The sequence below is a fragment of the Lates calcarifer genome, linkage group LG4 (assembly GCF_001640805.2).
Source record: "Lates calcarifer isolate ASB-BC8 linkage group LG4, TLL_Latcal_v3, whole genome shotgun sequence".
Taxonomy (NCBI): Eukaryota; Metazoa; Chordata; class Actinopteri; family Centropomidae; genus Lates; species Lates calcarifer.
In genome coordinates, this window is record NC_066836.1 from 20,209,029 (window position 1) to 20,236,815 (window position 27,787).

Consider the following 27,787-nt stretch of genomic DNA (forward strand, 5'->3'; position numbering starts at 1 on the left):
AGGGGTGTGTCAGCTGAAAGTACCGTCAAGTACATTCCAGCACAGGCAATATAAGTATTCTGGTCCAAGAACGGAGCGAGAGAGGGAAAAAAAGTTTCCAAAACTTTTCATACGCTGAGGGATAATTACTCAGAGGGAAGAAGAGGAGGTTTCGTCGCTGATCCAAAGAAGAACCCACACAGAGAAAGTAAGCCACTCTGACTCCAAGTTTCTTTTCTCACCAAGCGTAATAATGAAGCTGTGCACGCATGACCTAACGGTTTCTTTTAGACAGGGATTTGTAGTATAATTCGTCACAGAGATGGAGGCCCACATCCCATAAAGAAAGAAAGACATTTAAGTTGGTAAAAGGACAGACCATATCAAAATATCTGACAATGCAAAATCTGCTCTTACTCCATTCACCAGGTATTTTCTTTCCTTTATTGAACTTGAGCATCCTTCCTTTATCTCCCAGTCTTTCAGCTCTGAGTGAAGTTTAGTCTGAACTTGCTGAACTTCAGTTTTTGTTATCAAATCCAACAAATATCTATTGAATCACCTGATTCCAGGAGTTAAAGATGTGGACTCTTTATCCTCCTAAACTTTTAATTGTTGGTTTCCTGTTCTAAACATTTTCCATGTTTAGTAAAACAGAAAACAAAACAGAGTCAAGTAGTTAAGGTATTTTCATGCCCTCTGCCTTGTTGGTTGGTGGCCAACCAGCTGAAGCTGATCCTTTATTTTCTCTCAGAGAGCTTCAAGGATGTGCACTGCTTAGGATTTAAATCATTTCTTGCTTTTTTTTCTTGATATAAGGGCATCCCAGGCAGTTAATATGGCTTTCAGTGTTTTTCTAAAATGTAATCAATTCATTAATTTTACATGGAACCAATCAGACAAGCCAACAGACAAACAACCCCTGCCATTTAAAGCTGGTGTTGTTTGGGAACAGTGACTCGAATTTGAAGCGCTTATCTGGGGGGCCAGTGGGCATACCAGCCGTTGCCAGCATGCCAACACAAACTGACGGCAGAGAAGCGTAGAGCTGCGGGGGGAGAGGGCACACGCAGCGATTTTGAAGAAGTGACACATGGGGTAGTGATAGGCAAAGCCAGAAAGAGATGAAGAAGTAACACTTCATTTCAGGCTTGGCTGATGGCTGTGTTATAAATCCATTTAGGTTTGTGCAGTAAAGTGTGAGGGAAGAGGGAGGCTGCCAAAAAACTTGGCTTGTGGAATGGCTTTTCATGGTTTTAGGGGTTTGAGTGGATGACTCTAATTGGCCAATTTTATAGGCCACCTAAGGTGCAGTAGTGAGATAACTTGGCTTTTTTTAAAGCCTGTGAAGACACAAATTACCAACAAGACCGCCTGCAAAGCTTTTGTTCAGTTGTTTTATTTGAAAAGAATCCACATTTGTTTTATTTTTTGTCTAATTATGCCTCTTTTATTTGTTTTATCATCCCAAATAGCACCTATTGTTTGTGAGTGGGTTGGGTGGAAAGGAGTTTTATTTTATATAATGAAGACAAATGAACTGCTCTGTTACCAGAGTGTGTCAAATGCTATCACGTTTCACTTTCAATCTACATGTAGGCAGCATCAAGATCAGGCAGCACAGAGTGCATCAGGAAGTGTGACATTTGGGTGGTGTGACACAACATGTGAGTTTTGGGTGGAGATCAATACATGCTACTTATTTGTTCCATTGTGTCTGTTGCAATGGTAATGGATGTTTTTGCCAAATATTTGGAGGATTTGGAAACAGTTGAAAGGAGGGAAATATCATCTGACCGGCAGATGAACTCAGGAAGTTACAGAGTTGAAAAATCAGAAGTGAACATGTTACACACAGAGGGAAGTGGTGAAACACACACATATACACTACTTACGCATGGATTCTGAGGCTCTGATACGTGAAGCACTCCGCCCTTCCACGTCTTCCTCAGCTGTTGTCTGAACTGTACCACCTAACGTCACAGTCACTGCCTTTTTCTTAAACCACTGTCTTAATTGTTATGTCTGCTCCATACTGATATTCAACCATTAAATCAATAGTAACACTGCAAAACTGTCTCTGCCAGACTCTCATTGCATCGCTTCTTTATATGAAATATGCAGTAACTTTCCTCACCACTGTGCAGTGTCAACTTTTAGCTTTACTTTGCACAGTAGGATGCTTAAGTTAAACAGCACAGTGAGATGCACAGAGATATTCAGACAGCTAAGGGGATATAACAAATTCTACTGACCGTTTGCTAAACCCATCCCTTGAATAGTCTGTTTGGCGATTGTGTAGCCGTAGCTCAGCGACCATAATGGCAGTGTGTTTATCTGCTCCAGTGTAAGCTGCAAACATTAGCTTGCCTGGTATTTAATAGCTACAAAAATAACTTAGTGCTATTTCACAGCTAACAAGCATTTCAATAGCAAACTACATTATTCTTCAGTCACAGGCTTGAAATTAGCATTAATTAGCTAACTCACCATAGCTGATAAATCTATTAGTGACAGTTGTTATTTCAGGCAAAAAAATAATGAATTGGTTTGCACGCAGAAGCCTGCTTTCATTTACTTAGGTGTGACTTTTTCAAGTGTTAAATGTGTTAAATCATTCACCCTTATCAAATGGTGTGGCTGTTGTGCTAGAATGGAAAGTTTGACAGCAGTACCAACAGCAACTAAGGAGGGGGGGGGGGTACAGGGCTTAGTGAAGGGTGTTTGTAAAAATGGGAATAATAACCTCATAAACCAAACATCTCCTATATGTTTACTTAACAGTGCTGCATTTCTCCTGACTACGTGCATTACTGCATCTCATTACAGCTCATGAGAGTTTTACAAGCACTAACAAAACTCCAATGGGGCTTTAATACAGATTTATTTTTGCTTGCAAGTTCCACAGCCTTGTGTGGCTTTTATGCTCAGACTGAGAAGTTGCAGATGGTAAGAAGAAAGAGAGGAAGAGGGGATTGAGAGGGAAAGGCCTCTTCCCTCTGCCTTTTATTTTAGCACTTTTTGTTTTCATTTTCCCCAGTGCTGATATTTGATGCACGACCTCTGACCTCGAGTTTAGAAGCTGAGGATGGGCAGGAAGGACAGGCTTATCTTTTAATGTGACGAATGATCTAATTCCGCTGTGGTTATTGGTGCACTGTGTGAGGGTGGGGAACGTGACAGTGTGATGAATGTTCATATGATCTACAGTACTGTGCACCTACACCCGCATGCATGGAGGCATGCACAGAAACTATATTACGCTCCAGCAGCTGGGCTGAGGCAGATGGAAGCCAGCTGCTTGCAGGAGGTATGTTAGATTGTTCAGGGAGTGTAGTTGGAAAAGGACAAAAGGCTAAATACCCCAGAATGCTTTGGGAAAGTGTAACGACCGAGGCGAGTGCACGTGTGGAATGTGGTAATTGTGGGAAAAAGTAAAAGACAAGGTGTAATGGGTGTTTCATGATAAAGAGATTAAAGAACTGGAGAGATTATTTATTAATCAGATGTTATGGATACAAATTCTCTGAGGCATTAAATGAACTGTCTCTACAATAACCTCTACAATGTGGACACAATGTTTTCTGGCTATTATTTGCATCTTGCATCTGCTGTACCCACAGTGTTGTTGAGCTGCTAGGCCTCAATATTTTCTCACCTAATGTCTAGCTGTTGCAGATAATTTAGTTTCCACATGACTCTAGATATTTCACAGAACAAGTACTTAGCAATTCTCTTAGGGGTTGGAAAGTAGTTTCAATGAAAAGCAAGGTCTGGGGACGTAATATCTCAAAAATTGGCCAAATGAAACCTAAACTCTCTGCATGGGTAGATCCTGCTCAGGGTAAGTGATAAAATATGTTTTTGTAAATTAAACAACTCCTTAAACGCAAGAGGAGCCTCAGGGAGTGTTCTTCTCACTACTTGCTTATTAGTGTTTTGGTTAGCCCTTTAAATGAATCATCTACAACACATCCATTCTTGGAGGAGCATGATAATCCATAGCCTTATCTGGGAAATGAAGCAAATATTTCAAATTTGATTGCTATCTACAGTTTTATTCCTGGAATTGAAATAGCTAATTCTTTGATTTGCCCCACAGAATGCCAGGCGAGCGGTTGACAGTAAGAGGCACGTCGGAGATTGGGCGTTACCCCGGAGCAGCCCCACCCACCAGGGTCGAGCTGAGCATTCAGAAAGAGGGGGAGAAGAAACAGGAAGAGGGAGGCTGTCGCCGGTGGTTCAGGAAGATGTGCCCGTGCTGCTGTAAGCGCCAGAACAGCACCTCCTATGATATCACAGACAAGGTTGAACTGGTCAAACCCCCTACCCCGGGTCCAGAGCCTGTCAAACCAAAAGCTGAGAATGGAGAGGCAAAGGAAATGGAAGGTAATTTGAAAGACTTTTAGGGGTAGCTGTGGTATGAAATTGTAAATAGGTTTAGTTCAACTCTCTAAGCTGTTTTGCATCATGCTCATGTCATGATAATCCTCACAGATAGCAGCAGCAATACACACAGGTGCTTGACTTTGATGTTAAACCTTCCTCTCTCAGAAATAAAGTTGTCGGTGCGTTCGGTGGACCTGCTGAGCTCCAAGACCGGTCAGAACAGACAGGAGCATCACACTGACCTGTATCACGACGATGAGCTGATCATCCGCAGAGGACAGACCTTCCAGATGGAGCTAGAGCTGAACAGGCCATTCAATGCTGACACTGACAAGCTGCATCTGGACCTGCGAACAGGTATGAGATGAACAGATTGATGGTGTGTGTCATCATACTCTCCTGCTTATACTGAAGGTTTAGAACACTGTTTAGGAAAGCAGCTGCTGAATTGATTTAGGGATTAATAAAACATATCATAGAATATGATAGTGGATTGCATCAAATTGCATAATGCACACAATGCAATTGGGTTGCCCATGCATTCAGAAACAAAGAGAGGTGCTATGCCTCATGAAATGATCAACCTGAGGAGTGGAGTGGCAGGAAATGTGGTTGTGATTCAAAACTGAAACAATAAGCAAAGCAAAACAATGAGGCAAAAGTATGAGAAAATATATTGATGAAGCTCATTTAACATTACACTTTCATTAATATAGGGGACTCACAAGAGATCAATTAAAAAGATGATAGATAAAATTGAAGCAGCAGAGGCCAAAATATTCTAACTTGTAGTTCCTTGTCTAGATCAAAATTTACAAGCACTGCCTGGTAATTTCCCTCAAATCAAAGTCAAACCCCAAGTTTGTAACACACACTTTCTGTTACAAATCTGAGGGCCCAGGCCCAAACCAAGGTAGTATTAATTCCTCTAAACCAGTGGTTCCTAACCAAGAGTACTTGTACCCCAGGGAGGGTAAAATAATTAATAAATATAATGAGTAAACTGATCTAAATGTGGAGGGAGTATGTGAAATGTGCAGGAATGAACTGCTGACTCAAAACAGAGCCTGGGAAATGTGGTCAAAATGCTATGCATAGCTAGTGCGTTTAAATTGAGCAACAGTTCAGCCGCAGCTACACCACAAGTTTTGGATTCCACCCACCAGCCCAGTGTTAACAGTTTCCAGACCCCAGGACACTGGACACCTCCCTTTGGTATTTATGGACCTCACACTGCAGCGATCCACTGCACACTTGGGAATAAATGGCTATTACATCACCACAGAGAAGTGATTTGCTGTCACCTGCTGCTTAGATAGTTACATGCTAGGAAGTGGAAGAGAAAAAAGAGTCAACACACAGAACTATCTGTGTTACCCACATATAACACACTCTCATTACCTTCTCACAGTCACATTTAAAGTGAAAAGATTTTAACTGCTGCACTAAAAGCAGGGCTTTGTTTCAGTGTCACTTTCTAAGCTTCTCTTTCATTGAACCAGGAAGCTGAATAAAGATTCTGAGTCTATTTCCCATAAAGGTGATGTTGTTCTAGCAGAACAGAGGCCGTGTTTTTCATTGATTTCCTTTTGAACAAGTACTCAGGGGTGAGAGAGGAAGGATGGGGAGTTCTGGCTTCAGTCAGATAGAAAACAATGGTTTCTGGGTAAGCTCCATGCTCGCTTCAGCAAATGGCAGCTGAAGACCAGCAGGGTGCCACAAACCAAATAGCTCAGAGGAAAGCATCCAGTCCTAAGTCTTAATCCAGTGAGTGGGATTGAATAAACTTGAATACAACCATTTTTGTCTTGAAGAGAAAGTTTGCACAAAGTTGTTTTTAGCTTTTTTGGAGTTTGTTAGCTCTTAGCAAAACTTCAGGTCACGTAAAAAGGATCATCTAAGCTAGTTGTCGTAAGATAAATCACTCTGCAGGGATGTGTGGGTTGTGCAGTATTGGAGGTTTTCCAGATCCAGAATTTTGTTTACTCAGAGAAACTATGCACAGTTGGGTGAGACACTGTGATGCATATGTGGTTTTGAGTTTGGAAGGACTGTGTCATCCACTCTGAGAGCAGACTACTGCGACACAAATAAATAAAGTATTAAGTTGGACCTGTGCCCAAATACATGCTGCAATGAGGTCCTTCTACTTCCATTCCTGCTATCTAACTTTATTTAATCCACATTTTCAAGGTTAGCAGAGAATCAGAATTGAAAAGCAAAATGTAACTCAACAGATATTCAAAAGATACTTTTGACTGCGCAAAAAAACACAAACGTACACACATACACTCACTTTGATGGGTATTTTTTTGGCTAGATATTTTGATAGCTCTGCTGGTTCACAGCAAATCAGTGGCATGCAACGAACTGGGTGGAAACAGCTAGCCTGACCCTGCCCAAAAAGTCACTGTGTAAACAGGCAACATGGTAAATGGTACATGGACTGCACTTATATAGCGCTTTTCTAGTCATAGTGACCACTCAAAGGGCTGCACACTACAGATCACATTCACCCATTTAAACACACATTCATACACCACTTATTCTCTATATATACACAAAGTGTCCTCTAACACATGCACACACATTCATACTCCAATGCTACATCAGGGGCAATCTGAGGTTCAGTATCTTGCCCAAGGATACCTCCTGGTTGGTGGACAACTGCTCTACCTCCTGAGCCACAGTTGAACATATAGCTTGTTATGTATATATTGAGCTGTGGAGATGCATGTTTCTAAAAACTTTGGACAGAGTCTGGGTTTTTCATTTATTACATGCTAAACTTAACAACAGTGTCAGCTGTTAATTCATATTTAACTGACATGCCAGTGGTATTGATCGACTCATCTAACTTGCCATAAGAAATTGTAGTACGTTTTCCCAAAAGGCTTTTTTTTTTTTTTTGCTGAAAAAAATGTTGTAGTATTCCTTTATTTCTTCTATATTGGTGCATTTTAGTATAACATGACTCAAATACAACCTGTCTGGTGTAGGTCCCCTGCCCATGGTGTCCAAAGGCACCCACGTCATCATTCCACTGGTGGATCACCTGGAGGATGAACGCTGGGAGGCAAAAATCGTAGAGCAAAATGGCAACAAGATCAAGCTGTCTGTCAACTCGCCGGCCAATGCTGTGATCGGTCTGTACGGGCTCAGTGTGACGACTGGCTCTCTCAAGGGTGAAAGCACAACTACCCACAACTCCAGCAAGAACATCGTCATGCTCTTCAACCCCTGGTGTGAAGGTAAGAGGGTTTACATGAACTGAGGGCATGAATGTGGAAAAGAGGAAGAAAAAAAGATGAGCAAAAGGTGCTAAGCGGAGGAAAGAGAAGGAGGAAAAGACAGACAGTGTTACATACCATGTCTGCAATGATTTATCTGGCTAAATAATAGGTTTGAGGCCGAATATATTCAAAAAGTCAATATTTCTCTAGCAGAAAAACTGTTTGATACAGACCAATTGCCAGGAAAGATGTTCCCAGAACATAGCTGCTGTATAACAGCATCATCATTCTGATAGCAATTACTGACACAAAGTACTATAGATGTCTGGTAAGCCTCCTAATCTCTGAGAGGAGTCCTGATATAATGTTACACATGGGTGAGAAAGGCCAACTTGATCCATGTTGCTGTCCATCAAATAGCTACAGCATGATTCTGTGTGTAACTACTGAGGTTATATAACTCCACTGGCTGCGGTCTAAGACAGCCGGCACACTTGGTTATGCTTCTTAAGCACAACACTGAACCATGTTTGTGACCAAAATATTTTGTGTGTGAGATGAAACAGACCTTGAATGGCCTCATTTATGAAATAGTTGTACATGCAGACTTGATTTTTAGTGTTCATTAATGAAAGAGGTCCATCTTGATGTTTTGGGCAAGTATACCTGTATTACTGTAGTTAAACCTGAACTAACTGAGTTTCTGGCCACTTGGGGGCAACAAAAAACAAGCTCTAAATACAATCACTGACATATTATCACCTTTTAAGTTGATATGGCTAATAACATGTTAGCAAACTGTCACCTGTTAATACACATAAGCAGAGCAATGGCAGCCTTAATCTGGAGTGTTTCTGGCAACCTGTTGAATGTTAAGTCCAATATTCACTTTGCTTTTAGCTCAGACCTGTGTCGCAAAAAAAAAAATAGACTTAGCTCTAACTAATCCTCAGACTGCAGGTGGACATCTAAACTCACTGGTTGCACAAAGCGTCCTAGTTCCTGACTTTTAAGAAGGACTCATTTGCCATGACAGTTCTAGGTAAAGTAAGGCTTTATTTCAAACTAATCTAAACTAAGCTGCCATCTTGCATTGTCCAATTACATTATAGGAATGGGAATCTTTCCCATCATTAACACTAGAACTAGAATGCAGCTTAAGTTTTGAGTTAGCCTGTGGCAGAGTGGCTTACTTCTCAGGCTTAAAATAAGTGAGTCTTTATTTTTGTAAACAGTCTTGTGCATTAAAAGCAAAATGATGACTGGTCTTTTATGGGCCATAAAAGGCTGAGGGATGTTAAAATGCTCTGTATATGTAGTCATTTGAGCCAGTCTTAAAAGAAAAATATTGGTCATGGCAGTTCCACAGTGATTTTTATTTAGTTCCAAAACATGGTAGCTCCCTGTGTAAAATAAATCAGACCCTTACTGGGCCTCATTAATAAAGTGTTTTTACATTCAGATATCATTTTCAACCTCTGCTCATGAACAAATGAAAAACTTTTGTGTTTTCTTATTTCCAAAAGGTTTGTTTTTAAAACATGAGAGGAAGTCAGACTTGTGTTTTTTAATTATTATTCTCTTATTCACTTCACAAAAAACATTAGGAATTGGTTTATTGTTTATTATTTGGTTTGTTGTTTCTCTCAGTTTGCTGAGCACTATCCACACAGGATATTTGACAGAAAAGAAGTATATTTGCAGCACAGCCAAAAAAAAAAAAAAAAAAAAGAAAAAAAGAAAAGAAAAGAAAAAAAAGTGGACCTGAATTTGATTAAAAGACTGTTTTTCATTATGGGGTTGCTGCTTTTGGCAGCATGCCCAATTTCTTCTTCACTCTTTCAATCTCTTATTCCTGAGACCAATCTCTCCCTCACGCTCATAAAAGTCAGAATCCTACAATTACTGTATTAAACGTCATGGGGCGAGCTCAGATTAATCCTGCAGCTGGTGACAACCTATCCTCTCCCTTGCCTTTACTGCCTCCATGTGTATTTCCTGCTTTTATATGCCTCTCCCACCCAGTCTTGCTCCCTTCTTGCTATCTGCTGACCCGACACTCACTCCCCACTGATCTGTTCTCTGGCCTCCGCCTCCTTCTTCGTCTTGTGTGTGTCTCTTTCGCCTTACATTCCAGAAATATTCTGAAAGAGGTGAACACCACGGTTATCATAGCTGCCAGATACTGTCAGCTTCACCTCCCTCTACTTTCTCCTGTAAAATCTCAAGACACTCTGTTATGTTCCACTCCCTCTCGCTCCTCCTTTCTCTCCCAAGCATAACTTCCCCTCTTTCTCTCCGTCGTCCCTCATGACTTCACTAAATCTCTTCCTTTCTCATGCTTCACATGTCCATCTTGAATACTCTGCTGCTTTTTACTGCTTTCCCCCTCTTTCTTTGTCACGTCTCGTTTCCCCACCTACCGGTAATCGCAGAGGAAAGTGGCAACAGATAAAGAGATGGAAAAAAAAAGTTCATGTCAGGGGTACACGCCCTTGTCTGTAGCTCTGATGTCATTCAAAACAGACCATTTCCCATTAAATAGTGTGGGCCCCACTGGTCCATGGGAGTCATTGTGTTTCTTAACCATTTCCTGGCCTTGGAGCCCCTTTCACATAATTTGTGAAAAGAAATCACATTCTTAAGGGGTTTAGTCACTGAAGAGGTGAACAAAGCGTGGGTTCTGGGTCACTTTCACAGACAGGAAATCTTAACCAGAGTGTTCTATCATTAAAATAAATCCTATAGTTCTTCAGAAGAAATGTCCCCCTGTATTTATTTCTTGTGGCTGATTCAATAGGATCTTACAGATAACTATGTCTGTATGTAAAAGTGAATAAAATGTCAGTGCGTACATAACGTTGGATGAAAAACTGTAAGCTGTTCTGTAAGAAATATGATGATAAATTATCATGCTTAAATATGATTGTGCCATGTCTTTCCAGAGGACACAGTGTTCCTGGATGATGAGGAGGAGAGGAAGGAGTATGTGCTGAATGACACTGGGAGGATTTACTATGGCACAGAGAAACAAATCGGTGCCCGTACATGGAACTTTGGGCAGGTATGGACTATCAAGATGTTCAGCCCATGAAAATTCAGGTTGCCCAATATATAGTTTTATTCACTGTATGGCTCACATGATAGGATTAAATTATGTTTCAGTAGCCTTAGCATTCTTCCAACATATACTATTGTCATCTTTATCTCCATTTGTACTGGAGGAACCGCATCTTCCTGTTGTGTGCCATAAAGCAAACCACACATGTGAATACTGTAAATCATAAAGGCTGTTATAAACTGCATAAGTGATGTTTAGTTTGAGGAATTTATATTTTTTAAATATAGTAAATGATCAAACAATCAATTACATTTGTTTCTTTAAGTTGTTTCTTAAAGTTCAAATGCATGTGATGTATGCAGTTTTCTCAAAATATGGCCAATCCAATGAACTGTTATTTAATAATAGTTTTTTTTTCCACTGTAGTTTCATGAAGGAATCCTGGATGCATGTCTGTTCATCCTGGAGAAGAGTGATATGCCTCCATCTGGTCGAGGGGATCCTGTCAACGTGGTCAGGGTCATATCTGCCATGGTAAGCAGTCATGAATATACAAACCTTTTCAACCAAAATAAATTATTTAATGACATTTTGAAAGATGTATCAATATCCCACTATTATCACCAAGTTGAAGTCCCTTCAACACTCATGATATTATATGTACAGCGTGAAATTCTATTTTGAAGAATTCTCCAATGAATTGTTGCCTTAAAATCATCACAATTTTAAGGAAAAAGCCAATATTTAATACACACAAAGCCTGAATATAGGTTTTTGGGAATACAACTACACGTAAGAAAGAAACTATAGAAAGCCTTTTGTGATGTCACTTGAGTCAATGTAAGTGGAAAGTGAGGAAAATCTAGAGACGTGGAGTTAGCAAGAAGTGAGCTAACCAGACCTCTGTAGAGGTTGTTGTGTTGCATTGTGGGTAATGTGAGAACCTGGTCTTGGTAAGGATGAAAAATGTGTAGAATAAAAAGGGCAGTATCTCTGGTCCTGAGTGCAATGCTACATTGGTTAAGTACATTTAAATATATTAATTCTAACAATACTGCTAATATTGCCAAGAATATCACCTCACCGTCTTTAATAGCAGCTACAGCTCTAATCATCTCTCATGTCCTGCTTTGAAAATGGAACGATGGCAGTCATTTGTCATTGATTGTGTCACCTTCTTCTTCTCAGATAAACGCTCAGGATGACTTTGGGGTTCTGGTTGGGAACTGGTCTGGGAATTACTCTGATGGGGTCTCTCCTGCTGCATGGAGCAGCAGCGTGGAGATCCTGAGGAAATACCACTCCACTGATGGCACGCCTGTGTCATATGGACAGTGCTGGGTCTTTTCTGGGGTCACTACAACAGGTGAGAATGTGAAAAAAAAAGAGTGAGCATGTGATGGTGTGTTAAGCTATATGGTTGTAGGCATGTGAAGAGATGGTATGTGTGTGGTATGCTTGTATGTGCGTGCATGTGCAACATGGGTTTCCCGGTGTTTGATTCATCAATTTGATGAATATGGTGCAGTTGATCAGAATCCTGACTATCTATCAATCAGCCCTTTTTTTTTTTTTTTTTTTAGCTCTCACTGCTCTGAAAATAACATTTCATTTATTGTGTGCATGCAGGGTCACTCACATGATAGCTGACTGCCCTTAGGACATAGCACTACTCCTGATAGCAAGACGTAACTCATATAGTATAAATACATTGCACTGGCATTCCTGTCATACCGCCTACACATGTGTTGCTTTCATTCAGTCAGGTCAATAAAGTTCCATCTATTAAATTATTAAATTATGAATTATTGTTATTAAATTATTATTATTGTCGATGAATTATTAAATTCATCTATTAAATGACCTCGTAAATTCAGTGTTAATTAATCTATCTCTCTGTGTCTTTGTTTCCAGTGCTGCGCTGTCTTGGAATACCGGCCCGCAGTGTGACCAACTTCCAGTCTGCTCATGATACTGATGTGTCTCTCACTACAGATGTGTATTTTGATGAGAATATGGAGCCGCTCGACTACCTCAATAATGACTCTGTATGGTAAGATGCGTAACTTTACATGGACAGTTTACCCTGCAAGGAAAATTGCTCGCTGCTAAATCCATACCTTAGGAATGCACCGTATATTTAGATCTGCTCTGAAAGCATCCCCCTCTAACTTGAAACCCCAGAGATGTCATGCTCTTTCAATTATCTGCTACTCCTCTCAGACTGCAGAGGCTAATCTGTTATCTGTCTGTTCTCTGGTAATACTGTGTCCTTAGAATGTCCTCAGAATGAAGGGTGCCATTTCATGTTCCTTCTAGCTGGTGTTTACACCATTCCTCAACAACTACAATGCAAAAGTACACCAGGCATATGCTGTGATGTAGCTTAATATTGCAAAGGTAGATGACTTCATCTGTAGTAATAATTCTTGATGATTGTTTTATATCATTTTATCCATGCTTGTTCCACAAACACTTGATGGCACTTTGGCCCACCTTGTTCAAGAAAATCTAGTATACAAATCTGAAATTAACGTGCTTCTGAAAAGTATAATTGAAGAATATGCCATTTAATCTTTATAGAACAGTTCTAAATTTTAAACTATTCCTCTAAAAACAACTTCAAATTAAAACATCTTATTGCCATCTACCTTAAGGAATTTCCATGTATGGAATGACTGCTGGATGGCTAGACCAGACCTGCCTCCTGGTAATGGAGGCTGGCAGGCTGTTGACTCCACTCCCCAGGAGACAAGCCAGGGCACCTTCCGCTGTGGCCCTGCCTCTGTCAACGCCATCCGCTCTGGCCAGGTCTACCTCAAACACGACACGCCTTTTGTCTTTGCTGAGGTGAGTTACGTCTTTATCGTATAATATCACAGAAATAAACTGTGAATCTTTTAGATTATCTTTTAGATAGAATTTAGTGCTTCACAGCAGAAACCTTCACCAGTAGCATCCATTATTTTCAAAAAGAGACTCCTTTCTTGGGTACCTGATTCTCAACAGACGGAGAATAAAACTCACCCTTGTTATTCACAAGGGAACAGAGTGGAATTCAATTCCTTTCCAATTCTATGAAGAAAAGACAAATAATAAGTAACAGTGATGGATACTCTGGGTCAACTTGATCATTTCAAAAGGCAATCTTCTCATGAACTCTGACATTTGAGCTGTTTGAGATGTTTGCTTTTCATGTCTTTCCTATCAGGTCAACAGTGATAAGATCTACTGGCAGAGGAACCTGGATGGTACTTTCAGCCAGATCCACAGTGAGAAGAAAGCTGTCGGCCACTACATCAGCACCAAAGCTGTGGGCTCTGACGAGCGGGCAGACATCACACATCTGTACAAACACCAAGAAGGTACTGGCAACCATATTTTACTTTGCTAACTGCATTTCTACCTTAGATTGATGTTTCAGAACCAGACAGAATTATTTCAAAAGTTCTTGGAACTATTTTAAAGTGTAATGATTTACCTGCTTTTCACAATATTGAAAGACGTGTCTGCTTTGTTTGGAAGGACTGTGCGCTGTATCTCTTGTATCTGTCAATAAATCCTGAGACTTCAGACAGAATGAGGTACACTCACCTTCTCCTCCTTCTTGTCTACCAGGTTCAGAAGAGGAACGCATCGCTGTGGAGACAGCTAGTCGCTATGGCAGCAAGCCAGACGCCTACTCTACGCCTGTGGCAGAGGACGTGACTGTGGAGGTGAAGATGGACGGTGAGGGGCCCAGGATGGGTGCCGATGCTAAGCTCAGCATCCTGGTGAAAAACCTGAGCTCACAGCCTCGCCAGGCAACACTGCACAGCCAGGTGGCCGTCATGTACTACACTGGTGTGCTGAAGGGCACCATCAAGAAGGAGCAGATGTCTGTGGAGCTTTCACCCAATGAAGGTTGGCTTTCCACTAAGATTTAAAGCTGTTATAGTCAAGATTTTTACACTAACAATGGATTAAATGATGCATATAATGCCAGTGTTGTATCTGTTCCATGTGTAAATAAGCATGTATTTGCTAATAGTAGCTGCTAAGCTAGAAAACAAAAAATGAAGAAAGAGTCATTTTTACACTTTGGTTTTTGCTCATATTAAACAAATCAGATACAATGTGTTAATTAGTAAGTTATAAAAGTGCTGGTGGGTGGACAGCACTTTTTGGCTACTTGTTTCTGGTCTTAATGCTAAGCTAATAACAAAATAAAACCTAATAAAACATAGTAAAAATGCTGGATATTGTATCCATACCCTTATCTCTCTACACAGAAAAGACCATTGAGTGGATTCTGCCCTACCAGCAATATCAAGATCAGCTGGTGGATCAGGCAGCCCTGATGCTGACCTTGTCTGGAAGAGTCAGTGAGACCCAGCAAGTGTTAGCCAACCAGACCACTTTCAGGCTCCGTACGCCTGACCTCAACATCACGGTAGGTTTTTGATTGGAATCTAACAGCTCACTTAGCACAGTTAGCACTGCATTGTTATGATAGCATTATGTCTGTTTATTGGGGATAGCCCCAGTGTAAATGTGCTCACTCTGAAGATTCAAGAAAAGGTTTTGTTCAACCCTCATGACTTTTTTTTTATTTGTGTCTGGCAGCCTTTGGGAGAAGCTGTGGTTGGTAAGGAGATGGCAGCAAAGATCACCTTCACCAACCCCCTGCCACGTACACTAAAGGGTGTGGTGTTCAGAGTGGAGGGCCTGGGTCTACAAAAGGGCCATGAAGTGGTTGTAGGGTAAGAACATCAGACATTGACACCCCCCACCCCCCACCCCCCACTTTCCTGCTCTAGACTAACATTTCTCTCCTTCTTGTTCCTCTCAGTGACGTCAGTGGTCACTCCACGGTGACTTTGACGGAGCACTTCATCCCCACCCAGCCCGGACCCAGGAAGCTGGTGGCGTCTCTCGACTGCAAACAGCTCACACAAGTGCATGGAGTGGCCAATGTTGTTGTTCTTGAAAAATGAGAGGGAGCTAGCGACATCACTCTTATCTTATGGAATATAAACCGAAAGCCTCTAATTATATAAAATCTGCAATCATTAACCATCTGTTTATTTTATATTTAAAAAAAAAAAGAATTTTGATATTTTTAAAGCTATGAATAGACAATTAACAACTGTAGCATTATCAGTATTATTTTTTTTAACTTGAAACAGTATAAATTCACACATATGCCTGAATGTTAAACCTGTGGTTAAGTATGCAGCAGGGTTTAAATGCATGTATATGATGAAGTTATTAAATTGTCACATTACATACACTGCTTTAACATCAGTGCATTTCAAGACACTGAACAAAACACATGAAGGTGCAGTCAGGTCATCAGTATTTTGTGATAATGAAAATACTGTATGTATTATACATATAGTTTGTCATAAGAAAAAACGTATGTGAAAAGTATTTTTAGACAAAATGAACCACTCATGGCTTAAATGAAGGAAGCGTACTGTGAAATGTTTTGAAAGGGGATGATGCTGAAATTGGTGTTAGCATTTTGCAAAGGGCACATCGGAATTCCCCATGCTTATTCTGTCACATTTGACTGTAAAATTTGTTATCAAAGTTGAAAGATAAATGATAATGAAATCTGATAAATGAAATCTGCACAGACATTGCTGAAAGGTTATTGTAACCAGATGAAATGCAAATTCAAGATGGCTCCTTTATTTTGAAAACCCACAAGCTGTCACTTATGAAAGTGAAACATCTCCATTTGCATGATGCAAACCCAAATGTGCCCTCTTTGCCAGATGTTGCTCTGTATGTTTTGTGTATTTCTCTGGGTATATAATTACACTGACATGCCTTACAGTATTTTGAAATATACCTGCAAAATTGGACTTGCCTCTGTTGTGAATTGCTGACAATCATATCACAACAGAGACCAGAGTGGCCTTGATTCACCTTAGCTTTACTGGTTCTAGTCTGTTTGCTTCAGCACTCAAAGTACAATGTGAAGGAACTATTTTAACATTATACTATTTATCTACCTTATCTACCTGGATTGTTTTTGTATTTTCTGTGTTGTGTTGGTAATAAAACTTACACTGAAATGATGACCTGACTAATGATTGCGTTATTTTCTACCTCTGTACATTTTTGGGCAAGCCTTCAGTGGTTAAAGGGGAGAGAGGGTGAAAGTATGTAACCAGAGATTAAAGAGGAGGCTAGTGTCAGCTTGTAAATTTCCAGCTCTGCAATATCACTTTTTTTCACTTGGGGAAAAAAAGGAAAAAAGAGGGATTACTTATTCAGCCATGCAACTTAAGACAAGTGACACATAACTGACACACATTCACTGCATTAAATCATTTAAAATACTGATGTCTAATGTATAGGTACCTTTTTTGTTCAAAGCTGAGAACATTTCTAAGCAGTGATTACAGTTTGTCTACATACTGTACTGAGTTTTTTCCTTTTCTTTCTCCAACATGCTGTGGTCAACAATCATCTCTTTTGGTTGCACTTATCAGATGATCCAATGCGATTTTTATGGTTTAATTACCTCAGGAATTTGGAAGTGGAGGAAAACATATCCCTTCAGTTCATCTGAAAATGCTGAAATCTCTTGCCTAGGCTCCCTTAGTCATTGTTGCTTGTACCTTTATGTAGACTTGTACTTAATTCTTCTGTACTTTTTTTTTTTTTTTTTGCATGTAACTTGTAATGAAATACTTTTACATAGTGGCCTTGCTACTTATACTTTAATCATATCAGAAAACATCTTCCACCACTGAGGGACATAAAGAAAAATAACTGAACAGATGATATAGTGGTGGAGTACACATACATTTATATATATACTTGAATATTATAGTACTTTAATAACCTTTAATTATACATAGTTGTAAAGTAAACTAGCCAACAGTACATAAAACAATTAAATGAACTAAAAACGCTATTTAAACTTGTAATGAAAGGGCTGCTCTACCTGCACTGGTTCTGAAGTACATTTTATTGATAATATTTATGTGTTGTTATTTAACCCTCCTGTTGCCCTTCGTATTCTGTATACTTTTTTCTTTTATTATTCAAAAACAAAAGATAACCGCTTCAGAATCATGAATGTCATGCACAACAACAAATCCTACTACACACACACACAAAGGCACATTGTCGGCCACCGGGTTACTTTGACCCATAGGACAACAGGAGGGTTAAGCTGTATTTTGAATGCAGGACTTCCACCATACATCTTCCACAACAGACGGGCAAACACTGTGACAGGCAACCTCATAAAGATGACACTTGTTACTGACCTCTGCTGGCTGGGCCACAAAGTGCATCACATGTGCATTTATACAGTAGCAGACCTTGAGGAAACAGTTTGTCAGATAAGCTTTTATTATTTTCAAAGTATAAAATACAAACAGCCGTTTGAAACAATGGGAAAGGTATAAGACAAAAACAGGAGTCAAAGAAAATATGACATGTATTGCTTAAAGTTTGATGTCAGGCACATGTAAAATGTGTCAATCAGTAGCCATGAGGCTACTCTGTAAAACATGAACCCAGTGCATCCAGAGTGATGTGTGCGTGTTTCACTTACAGTTAAAAAATATAACAGCAGGCAACATAATTCAGCACTGGATTAAGCAGTTCCATTAATGCTCTGTATGATTACATTAACAAATAAATTCAGTGTTAATAAATAAATGTTTGAAAGTTACTAAATATACTACTACTAAATACACTGGCTAATAAATATCAACAAATATTTTTTCAGTAATAACACGAATAACCTGTTACAATGAGAACAGGATTCAGAACAAAATTACATTCAAACTCATGTGCGAACATCTACATGATTTGTAGATATGCCCCAAACAAAACCATCCAGTGTGCTTCACATGCAAAGGTTACACTGTTAAAACCACCACGATGAACTGTCTCTATACTTTTAGGCCTTGCACAGCAACAAGTTTGTGCACACACAAACACACGTGCAGTCAGTTGACAGAGTTACATATGTTTTCGACCACTCTGTTGAACACTTCTGGTTGATCAGCATACACATGGTGAGAGGCTTCATTTACCAGCTGCAGGGTGGGACAGGTAAACAAAAACAGGGAGGACAGTTAGCAGTTATGTATAAACATATAAAGTTCCTCTACTGATGAAAAAACACCTTTGAGTTTCATTAAAATGACACAAACCCAAAGGTGAATTGCACCTTTTATAGATATTAACTAGGTAATATCTCCCTCATATCCCTACTCTGCATTTCTACTCACCAGCACTCTGGTGTAGGCCCGGTCCCTAATCTGGACCACACTCTCCCCAGATGAGCTGTCCACCCAGGACCGTTCTCCATACAGCATAGTGAGGGGCATGGAGGGCGGCAGCAGGTGAACCCGCTGCAGCATAGGCCTCTTAGCCCAGCCCAGAGACTCTGACATGGCACGGAAACCCACCTCACCACTGGGAGTAGGAATGGAAAGAGAAAAAGAAGCAGGAGGTGGGTCAGCTTTTTGCAGGCATTATGTTCTGTTAGTAAAAATGTGATTGTATGATGTGTGTGATGGTGTACCTCGGGGTTTGTGCGTTACAGTGGTAGATGTACTGTGTCATAGTGTCATCATCAAACAGATCTTCAAATTTTCTTTTAAAATCAGGACGGAATCTGTTCACCAAGCCCGGACCTGAATCAGTGACATACTGTAAGGTGGCTGGACAAAGTATCATGTGGCACAGCACACTGTCAGATGAATAATAACATATCTTACCCCACGGGCCTGCTGCTCTAATGACAGCCAGTGGGTTGAAGAGAGAAACCACCGCTGCAATAGCTTTCACCCAGCGTGGAACAGATGGCCTCTTCACCACCTCTGTTCCCTGACTGCCATTCCCATCGGTCTGTGCCTGGGGCCGCTCAGGGAAACCCCAGGGGTCTACCAGGATAAGATGTGACACTCTGGAGGAAGATAGCAAACAACATTTATGGTATTATATTAACTGGCATTTATTTGTCACATAGCACAAGGTGGTGTGCATTGCTGTGTTTATATTATTATAGTATTATAAGGAGACACAAAGTGGTTTTAAGGGACAGTTTCCATTTAGAATTCTTGTTTGCCATATCTCTCAACTTGACAACTCTTTTGAATAATCTGAAAATATAAAGTTAATATCTGATATGTTCTCAGAAGGAATTGGCAGATTCCCACTAGGGTTTTTGCATGTTTTAATACAATTTGGGGTTTAAAACAGCATTAACCGATCTTTTTCTGGCCATTTGCTGGCTGCAGAAAAAGCTGTAAACAAAACATTGGGCATATTATGTGTGAGCAAACAGTTGCCTATTTACATATTTCTAACATTAGTGTTTATTTGGTGCCATGTTTCTGGGCACCTGATGAATATAAGTTGCTAGGTGCCCACAGGTATACACTTATTTGAACTCTTAAAAGGGCTAAAACAATAGGCTGTAGAGCTAAGGGGAGCTGCAGTCATAATTAGTGCAGCTTTGAAGGTGCTATATGTACATTTTTGCTATTGCTACATAGTGAAACAGTCAGAAAGAAATGTTGCGAGTTCAGCATCAAATTTCATTCCTTTACTAAGAACTGTGGTGAAAAGCAACTGCACTTACACTTGTTTTGCTTCTATTTCTATCATCTTTTCTTGTAGTGAAGTTAATATGCTAACCAGCTAGCCCCAGCCTGTTCTGTCCCATAATACCACTTTGCGATAGTGAGTTATTGTAGTGTCCAGTCTGCCCTCAGTCCAACAACAGAGGATGAAAAAGTACTGCTACCCAGAAGGCGTATTCTAACCTCTTGACTTATAAATGCAAAGATGGCTGAAGTAAACAACTCTAAATGCTACTGTCAGCTATGCAGCAACAACTTACATATAGCACCTTTATGTTTTTTTCAAGGAGTGAGTCAACATTTTGGGAATTGTGCTTATTTGTTTTCTTGCTGAGAATTAGATGAGTAGATCAATGCTGCTCTCATGTCAGTATGGTAAAAGGAAGCTATAGTCAGCAGTTGGTTAGTTTAACATAAAGACTGGAAACAGGGGGAAACAGCTGGTATGGCTCTGATCACAGGTAACAAAATCTGCCAACCAGCACTTTTAAAGCTCAGTAAACCAAAATGTTAAAATGACAAGATGTGGCTTTACAGTGGTCTTTGTGCTAAACTGTAGTAGCTCCATATTTATGATGCAAACATGACAAAGTTATCTAACTCTCAACAAGTGAATAAGGGGCTTTTCCCAAAATGTCAACCTGTTCTTTGGGGAGTATGATATTTTAATATGTTGCTGGCACTTGCAGTGAGTAACCAACTCAAATAGAACAGTAGTACACAAAAAATACTGAATCACAGCTCACTAGTTAGCTGTTCCTGATAGTGTGATGTTTTGTGTATGGTTTAAGTTAGTATCTCATTGGCCTACCTACCTAGAAGGGTACTGGATGGCGTAGGAGGTAGCTAAGTAGCCCCCAAGACTGTGCCCCAGCAGAATCATGTTCTCCAGGCCTACAGACTGTCTCCACTGTTCAATGGAGTTGACAAACTGCTCCTCTGCTTTGGCAGCATCTGAGGGGAAGGAAGGCCTGGAACTCCTGCCAAAGCCCAGGAGGTCAAAGGCGTAGACCGGCCGTGACCGGCTCAGCGCATCCAGATTCCTGATCCACAGCCCTACTCCTCCTCCAAAGCCATGGACCATCACCAGGGGAGTCTTAGGGGCTAGTGGAAAAGGAGGGGTAACAGGGGTATGGGTTTTATAGCACACACAGGTGATGCCTCCTAATAAGCAAACAAAGACTGGGAGGAGGGTAGTACCTGCAGGTTTGCGAACCACCTTGTTTGTGAGGGTTAAAGTCCATATCCGATCCTGGCTTGGTAGGGTCACAAACCTGGCCCATAGGTCATTCTGAATGCCTGGTGAGACCAGGCAAAGAAGAGTGATGATAAGTATATCCTCAGTGAGAGGACTTATGTGTCATTTTAGCCAGTGACACAATAGTTGCTGAATAAGTGTCAAATTACACTTACAGTCACTCAAGGTGGAGAAATGTGAAACTTTTATAAAGGGCTAGCAGCTTTAAAATTCCATTACATTACAGTGTCTAGTTATATTAATATTGGTTCCTAGTGGTTATATAATCAGCCATTATTACTCATAACAGTCTTACAGGCAAGAATCTTGGACTCTGTAGTCTTCAAAAGGGACATGGATGTTGGACGCCAGGATGGCCACCAGCTCCAGACTGAACTTGGTCTAACAGGAGAGAAATACACAGACATGAAAAAAATGAAGAGGTGGTAAAGAAAATGTTCAGTGCTAGTGGAATGTACAGTACTGCTGCCTCTGGCACAAGTCCAAGGTTAAAGCCAGTGTAGTCAGTGTTATCATTTATTTGCATGGAGCACACATGGCGCTACGCACCCAGGAGTGTCACATTTCACAACCATCGTGCTGTCAATCTAAGTCAGTGCCATGACCCACAGCAATGATGTAGCGGTTAATGTTTATCCTTTTTTACCTATTAATGAATAATTATGACCTATTAAAATTAATCTTTGTTTAACTCAATAAAGTTTAACTCAGTATATATACAACATAGTCACCATGCTTTAACAAAAAAAGTCAGGTTAACTGAGCTGAGGTGGGCTTATATCCCTCCACCCCCACCCCTCCCTCTCTGAGTGGAGGTGGAAACAGGTACATTTCTACCTCCACCATCAATACAACAGACACACCTCCAGACCTTTCACCTGTTCACAGGCAACTCAGATTTGCTGAGTCATTGGATAACTGGCTCACCCACTCATACAACATACAATGACAATTAAAAAAGGACATTTGTTTGTACAAGACAATCCAATTTAACCACTATTATATACAGCCACTCCTGTTGACGTCTCATGAATCTTACAGATACAGATTTTTGTGGGATAAAAGTGGGTAGCTACATCATCAAAGTGTCACAAAATTAGTTTTATGTATCTGTCTGTATGTGTGTCATGTCACATGGATCCAACATAAAATAAGTCTCAGAACATCTAGCTTTTAACAAACAGTCTCTGAATGGAGTTAAGTGCTATGGCACAGCACCTAAGTGAAGTATTACACAGACCCCAATTAATTTTAAAGAGAGAAAACGACACAATAAAGATAGCTAGCATGTAATATGAGCAGGCAAACAGTGGGCAGGAGGTTGTTCGACTGCTTAGCTCTCGAAGTTACTTACTCTGTCTCACAGTCGTTCTGCATCGGAGCTGTGGTCGTAGCGGGATCCATTAGTTGACATACTCCGGTGACTACATTCAGTTAGACGAAGGTTAATAGCGAGTTTCTCTGTATCTGCCCTGAAATTACACTAAACTGCTGTATGCTATTCTCCAATGTTTTGTAACTCGTACAGTCCACTATCAGCTGACCAAACACGAAGATTGTCTATTATGAAGATGCGTCGACAGTACGCAAAAGCGTCACCCATCACTTACCCTCCATCCAATACTTAGTCTGAGGACGTGTTCATGGTCAAAGAAAAGCCCTGCTTTTGTGCCAGCACTTGACAAAAGGAGCACTTTACAGTCCCTCAGTCAATCAAATGGACTCACAGGACATGTGTTTTGTTGATGTAATGCTGTTGTGTGTCTTGTTGCTGTGTACATATGTTTGTGTGGATCAATAATCGGTGAAATTCAAAACTGGAGAAAAATACACTTTCGCGTGACTCTGTAAGTCTCAAATGAGGGTCTTTGGGGCAAAAGAAAATTGGTGATAACAGAGAATACAGTTAATAGAGCTGTATCTCGAAATACTGGGAGAGTAATACATCGTATTATTTTGAACACATCTCTGTTTAAAGGGCACTGGGTGGGCGGCGCCAATGATCCTTTATTCAACAACTTTTTTTTTTTTTTTTTTGCTCCTCGTTCCGACCGACCCGGAATATATTTTTTGTAACACCGAGGCCGCTTCCGGTCGACGAGGACACGTCACTCATTCGACTGAGGAAGAGGATTTGTGCAAGCCTCGCTCATTGACATATTTTGTATAAACCAGACGGTAAAACCATGTCGAATTCAGTCATATCGGTGATCTCCCGGTTTCTAGAGGAGTACACCTCCACGACGCCCAACAAGCTGAAAGTGGTGGATGCATATTTGCTGTACATCTTGTTGACAGGAGCGCTGCAGTTCCTTTACTGTCTGCTCGTCGGCACCTTCCCCTTCAATAGCTTTTTGTCGGGCTTCATCTCATGTGTGGGCTCTTTCATCCTCGCGGGTAAATATTTCATCTGTTAAATAATGTTATGTCTTGACTGTGTGGAATACAACGCAGCAGTTCTAGAGTTTCAGTTGTAGTCCCTGGACGAGTGGCCCGTTAGTGAACGTGTGTGCAGACACTGGTTAGCTAACCATGCTAAAAGTCCCCATGGCTTGGGTTGTACTTTTGGTAAGAAACAAATTACAATAGTTTTCATGCAGCCAAGTTTGTATCAGATTTAATATCAGAAACATCTAAACATCTCACGATTTTTAATATATAACGCAATGCACTTCAACATCTGCACATTATATTCTCCATAAAGGTAGAATTTATTGGAGGGCTGTTGGATTAGGGTGCATCAGTTCTAAGTAGGTGTTTCTAATAAAGTTGCAACAGAGTTTACCTTAATTCTTGTAAATGTCAGAATCAGTTGTTACTGAGAGCTGATATTGACATGAATAAATGATGTGCGAACTTCTCCATCAAACAGTAAACTGGGTGAGATTTAGCGTTTGAGTTAATATGATGTTGATTTTAATAAATAATCTGTTCATTTTAATCAATTAATAGTCTCAGCTTTACTTCATGGTAACATTAAGTTATGACTAATGTAAATTTCAGGTAATATTTCTTTAAATGTGTCATAATTGAGAGCTGTTAAAATATGAAGTTTTGAAAGTAATGTGTGTCACAGTATTGTTGGGCAATGAAATTGTTACTTCGCTGAGGCAGAGGATTTAATATTGAACTACAGTATAGCTCAAGGGAGAATTAATTGGACAATATTAAGTCTTATTATAAGTCTTATTCTGATAAATATATCAGTTGAAAATATTTGTGATTATATTTACTAAACTAACAGTTAAACTGTTTAAATGATGGTGAAAATTATTGTTAGTTGTTTTCCTAAATGTAGGGGTGTATGAGTACAAAACTGACACTAACTCATCCATGATTTTTTATGTATTTTTTTGTCAGTGTGTCTTCGTATCCAGATCAACCCACAGAACAAGGGAGACTTCCTGTCTATCTCTCCAGAGAGAGCCTTCGCTGACTTCCTGTTTGCTCACACTGTCCTCCATCTGGTTGTGATGAACTTCATTGGTTGAAACAGATTCAGATCCAACAGACAGTGCCCAACCTCTCAGAAGGTGAGTATTTCCCATACCCATTTAGATTCTAAAAATGGGAATTCTGCTCAGCCTCATTGCCACAGAGTAGATATATTTATGCTTTTAATTACAGTCACTATCTTTGAATATGAAAGAGTCTACCAGGATATGACCCAAACCTGCAATATCCATCTGTGGATGTAGCGCATGGTTTCTCAGTGGACAAGAAATGGGCTTTTATACAGATATATGCTTTACTATATTGGTTTAGGCTCATATAATAAGACATATACCCTTGTCCTCTGTGTGCTCTCAGTCACATTAACCATCCTTGCCAGGTCATCACTTATTTCTCAGTGGAACAGCCTTAGCACATGTGATAAGGCAGACTTCAGTCTTACTTCTCCAGGGAGATCCACATGATACCACATATTGCTTTTGCTTTGCTAGAAAACAGTGTTATTAAATTTTTAGACGGGGGGAAAGGCCATAAAGGTAGAATTACACTGTTTTCTTGTTCCTCGGTTTTCTTGTTTCTCAGTTGCTTTTTAATAACTACTTCCATAACCTCAGTGTCACTAACCATACCATTTTCTTTTCTTTCCTCAAGATCACAACAAGAGAAGTTATCAAAACTCCCCCTCAAGACATGATGCTGTATCTGCTTTGGTGCCACCTTCAACACTGAATTGATTGCATCTTGTCACATGTGATGCAGTACAGTTTTCTTACTGATAAAATGGTTAATTTCTTCTCTTTTTTTTAATGTAAAAAATTTGTAAAGCATTCCCTTTTTGCACTGAGACAAAGAAATAAAACCAACTGAAATGGTGATCTTGTCTCAAGCAGTTCTTGTAACAGAGTATTGTCCCGCCAATTTGCTTTAATAGAAGAATCTTGATTTCACTAATAAACTGTTTCAGGTAGAGAAAAATTGCATATATTGTTTTGTCCAAAAAGATCTGGTTCTCTAAAGACACAAACTTAACAGATGCTTGTTCTTAACACAAGCATAAACAACCATCATCTCTTTGTATATTATTTAGAAAAACAATATAAGTCAAAAACCTCCAGTACTCTATTTTCTTCAAATGAAATTCTAAGTCCATCACAGAGCTGTGCTGTACAATGAGTATGGTATCTGTCTCTGTCCTTTGTTATTGTATGGCAACTTCATATATATAGCAGGAGTGTTTACATCAGGGTTGGTGGAGTCTGCATTTAGATCTGATTATTGCAAAAAGGACTTACTGTGTAAAATGAAGCAGGAAGGGAAAATGTAGCATCCGAGTAGTCATGAGAAGTGTCAGGAAAAGGGGCTTCATACTCAGCAGTGGAAACTTAAGTACATTATCAATTCTGTATTTTAATTTTATACCATTTTATATTTCAGCTCCTTTACATTTTAATGGCAAATACATTTGACCATGCTGTTGTTATAGATAGACTTAGTTCCTAAATCATTTGCAGGTTAAGATTTTACATACAAAATATATAACCAGCAAATAAAATATAATCCCTTGTTTAGGAGCAGAATATAAAGCAATTCAAATTCGCTGCACCTTAACTAGCTTCTTACGTCTTATGTATCAATAGTAATGATCCAGTAATATATGAATTCATCTCTGAAAGGGCTGATCCTGCACAAGTATGTTTTTATTATTTCTGATACTATCTATATCTATATATATCTATACTAGGTATATTCTTCTGATAAAATCAATTCTATCAAAGTACTTTAGCTTAAATGAGGGATCTGAATATTTCCTCCACCACTTTATGGAACTTGTTCTGAATCCACAGATGGCATCATTTCTTAAGATGAAGACTGCAATACAGCGTTTCCTTAAACCAGTGAGAGTAGACGCTTTCCACATATGCAGCAGGCCCACAGGAACATTACCCCCCCCCCCCAGAGCAATGAGAGGGTCTGCCTCTATTACTTGTTCTGGAATAACTGATGGAGTCTAACACATTCTAGCTCAACTGCTTTAAACTGGGACATTACCAATGTTCACTTACATTTGTCACAGAATGCACTGACCTGAGGCTACATTTTAGCTAGTTTGGGCTGACAGATCTGTAAAGGACCAGTTTGAACTGGATATGAAACTGCCTTGCATACAGAGATGAAAAACAGACTGAATCAAGTTGGCATCTCAGGTTTCTCTCATAAAGGTTAGATCTAAATCTCTCCCCATGCTGATTTAATGGCAGACAAAGACCTGTCTACCTGGCGCTACATATTAAACAGATGACATTAGCACCAGTCCTTTTGAAAAGAGGTTAGCATAAAGTAAGGTAAGAGAGTTAATTCTGGGAACAGGGTCTAGAATTTGAACATTTATGACCTGAAAGATGGATGCCACATTTTTCAAGGAGAGGGTTGAGCCCTCTATGAAGAGTCTGTAACATTTTGAACCTTTATTATGGCACTCATTAAATGTCTTGACCTGAATTTGGGGAAGGTAATTTGGGGTAAGCTACTTTCCGTCAGTGGGGGAAGGAGTATTCAAGTCAAAATACCACTCTGTAAAAATACTTTGTTACAAGTGGGAAAGTAAAATATTTAAGTAAAATCATATGTTTTATCAGCAACACTTGAAATGTAAAAGAAATGTACCCATTATGGAAGGGATCTTTCCCATTTCTAGTTTGCTGTAATATTTTCTAGGCATCTTATTCACTCCAAATAGTTCAGGTCATAGACCTCCACTGTGTATTACAATGGCCTACTGTTTAACCCAAACTATGAGTGCTACTGGACA

At 39.8% G+C, this 27,787-nt stretch overlaps 3 protein-coding genes across 3 annotated transcripts; 2 read left to right on the forward strand and 1 right to left on the reverse strand.

Annotated features, from left to right (window-relative positions):
- tgm1l1 (transglutaminase 1 like 1) lies at positions 1-16,731 on the forward strand. Its single transcript, XM_018677551.2, has 14 exons — positions 1-187; positions 4,082-4,368; positions 4,534-4,725; positions 7,368-7,619; positions 10,547-10,665; positions 11,089-11,196; positions 11,851-12,028; positions 12,577-12,715; positions 13,320-13,512; positions 13,874-14,027; positions 14,281-14,565; positions 14,934-15,094; positions 15,268-15,404; positions 15,494-16,731. The coding sequence occupies exons 2-14, from the start codon at positions 4,083-4,085 to the stop codon at positions 15,636-15,638; spliced, it is 2,349 nt and encodes a 782-aa protein (XP_018533067.1). The 5' UTR covers positions 1-187; position 4,082; the 3' UTR covers positions 15,639-16,731.
- Positions 16,732-17,997: 1,266 nt separating this feature from the next.
- abhd4 (abhydrolase domain containing 4, N-acyl phospholipase B) lies at positions 17,998-23,083 on the reverse strand. The gene is made up of 8 exons (XM_018677552.2): positions 22,880-23,083; positions 21,821-21,906; positions 21,468-21,566; positions 21,083-21,371; positions 19,401-19,588; positions 19,205-19,316; positions 18,909-19,095; positions 17,998-18,713 (listed from the first exon to the last, which is right to left on the reverse strand). Exons 1-8 carry the CDS (start codon positions 22,927-22,929, stop codon positions 18,624-18,626), a joined length of 1,101 nt encoding a protein of 366 aa, XP_018533068.1. The 5' UTR covers positions 22,930-23,083; the 3' UTR covers positions 17,998-18,623.
- A 524-nt stretch (positions 23,084-23,607) lies between these two features.
- Positions 23,608-25,853, forward strand: dad1 (defender against cell death 1). The gene is made up of 3 exons (XM_018677556.2): positions 23,608-23,922; positions 24,886-25,058; positions 25,630-25,853. Exons 1-2 carry the CDS (start codon positions 23,712-23,714, stop codon positions 25,014-25,016), a joined length of 342 nt encoding a protein of 113 aa, XP_018533072.1. The 5' UTR covers positions 23,608-23,711; the 3' UTR covers positions 25,017-25,058; positions 25,630-25,853.
- Positions 25,854-27,787: the final 1,934 nt, after the last annotated feature.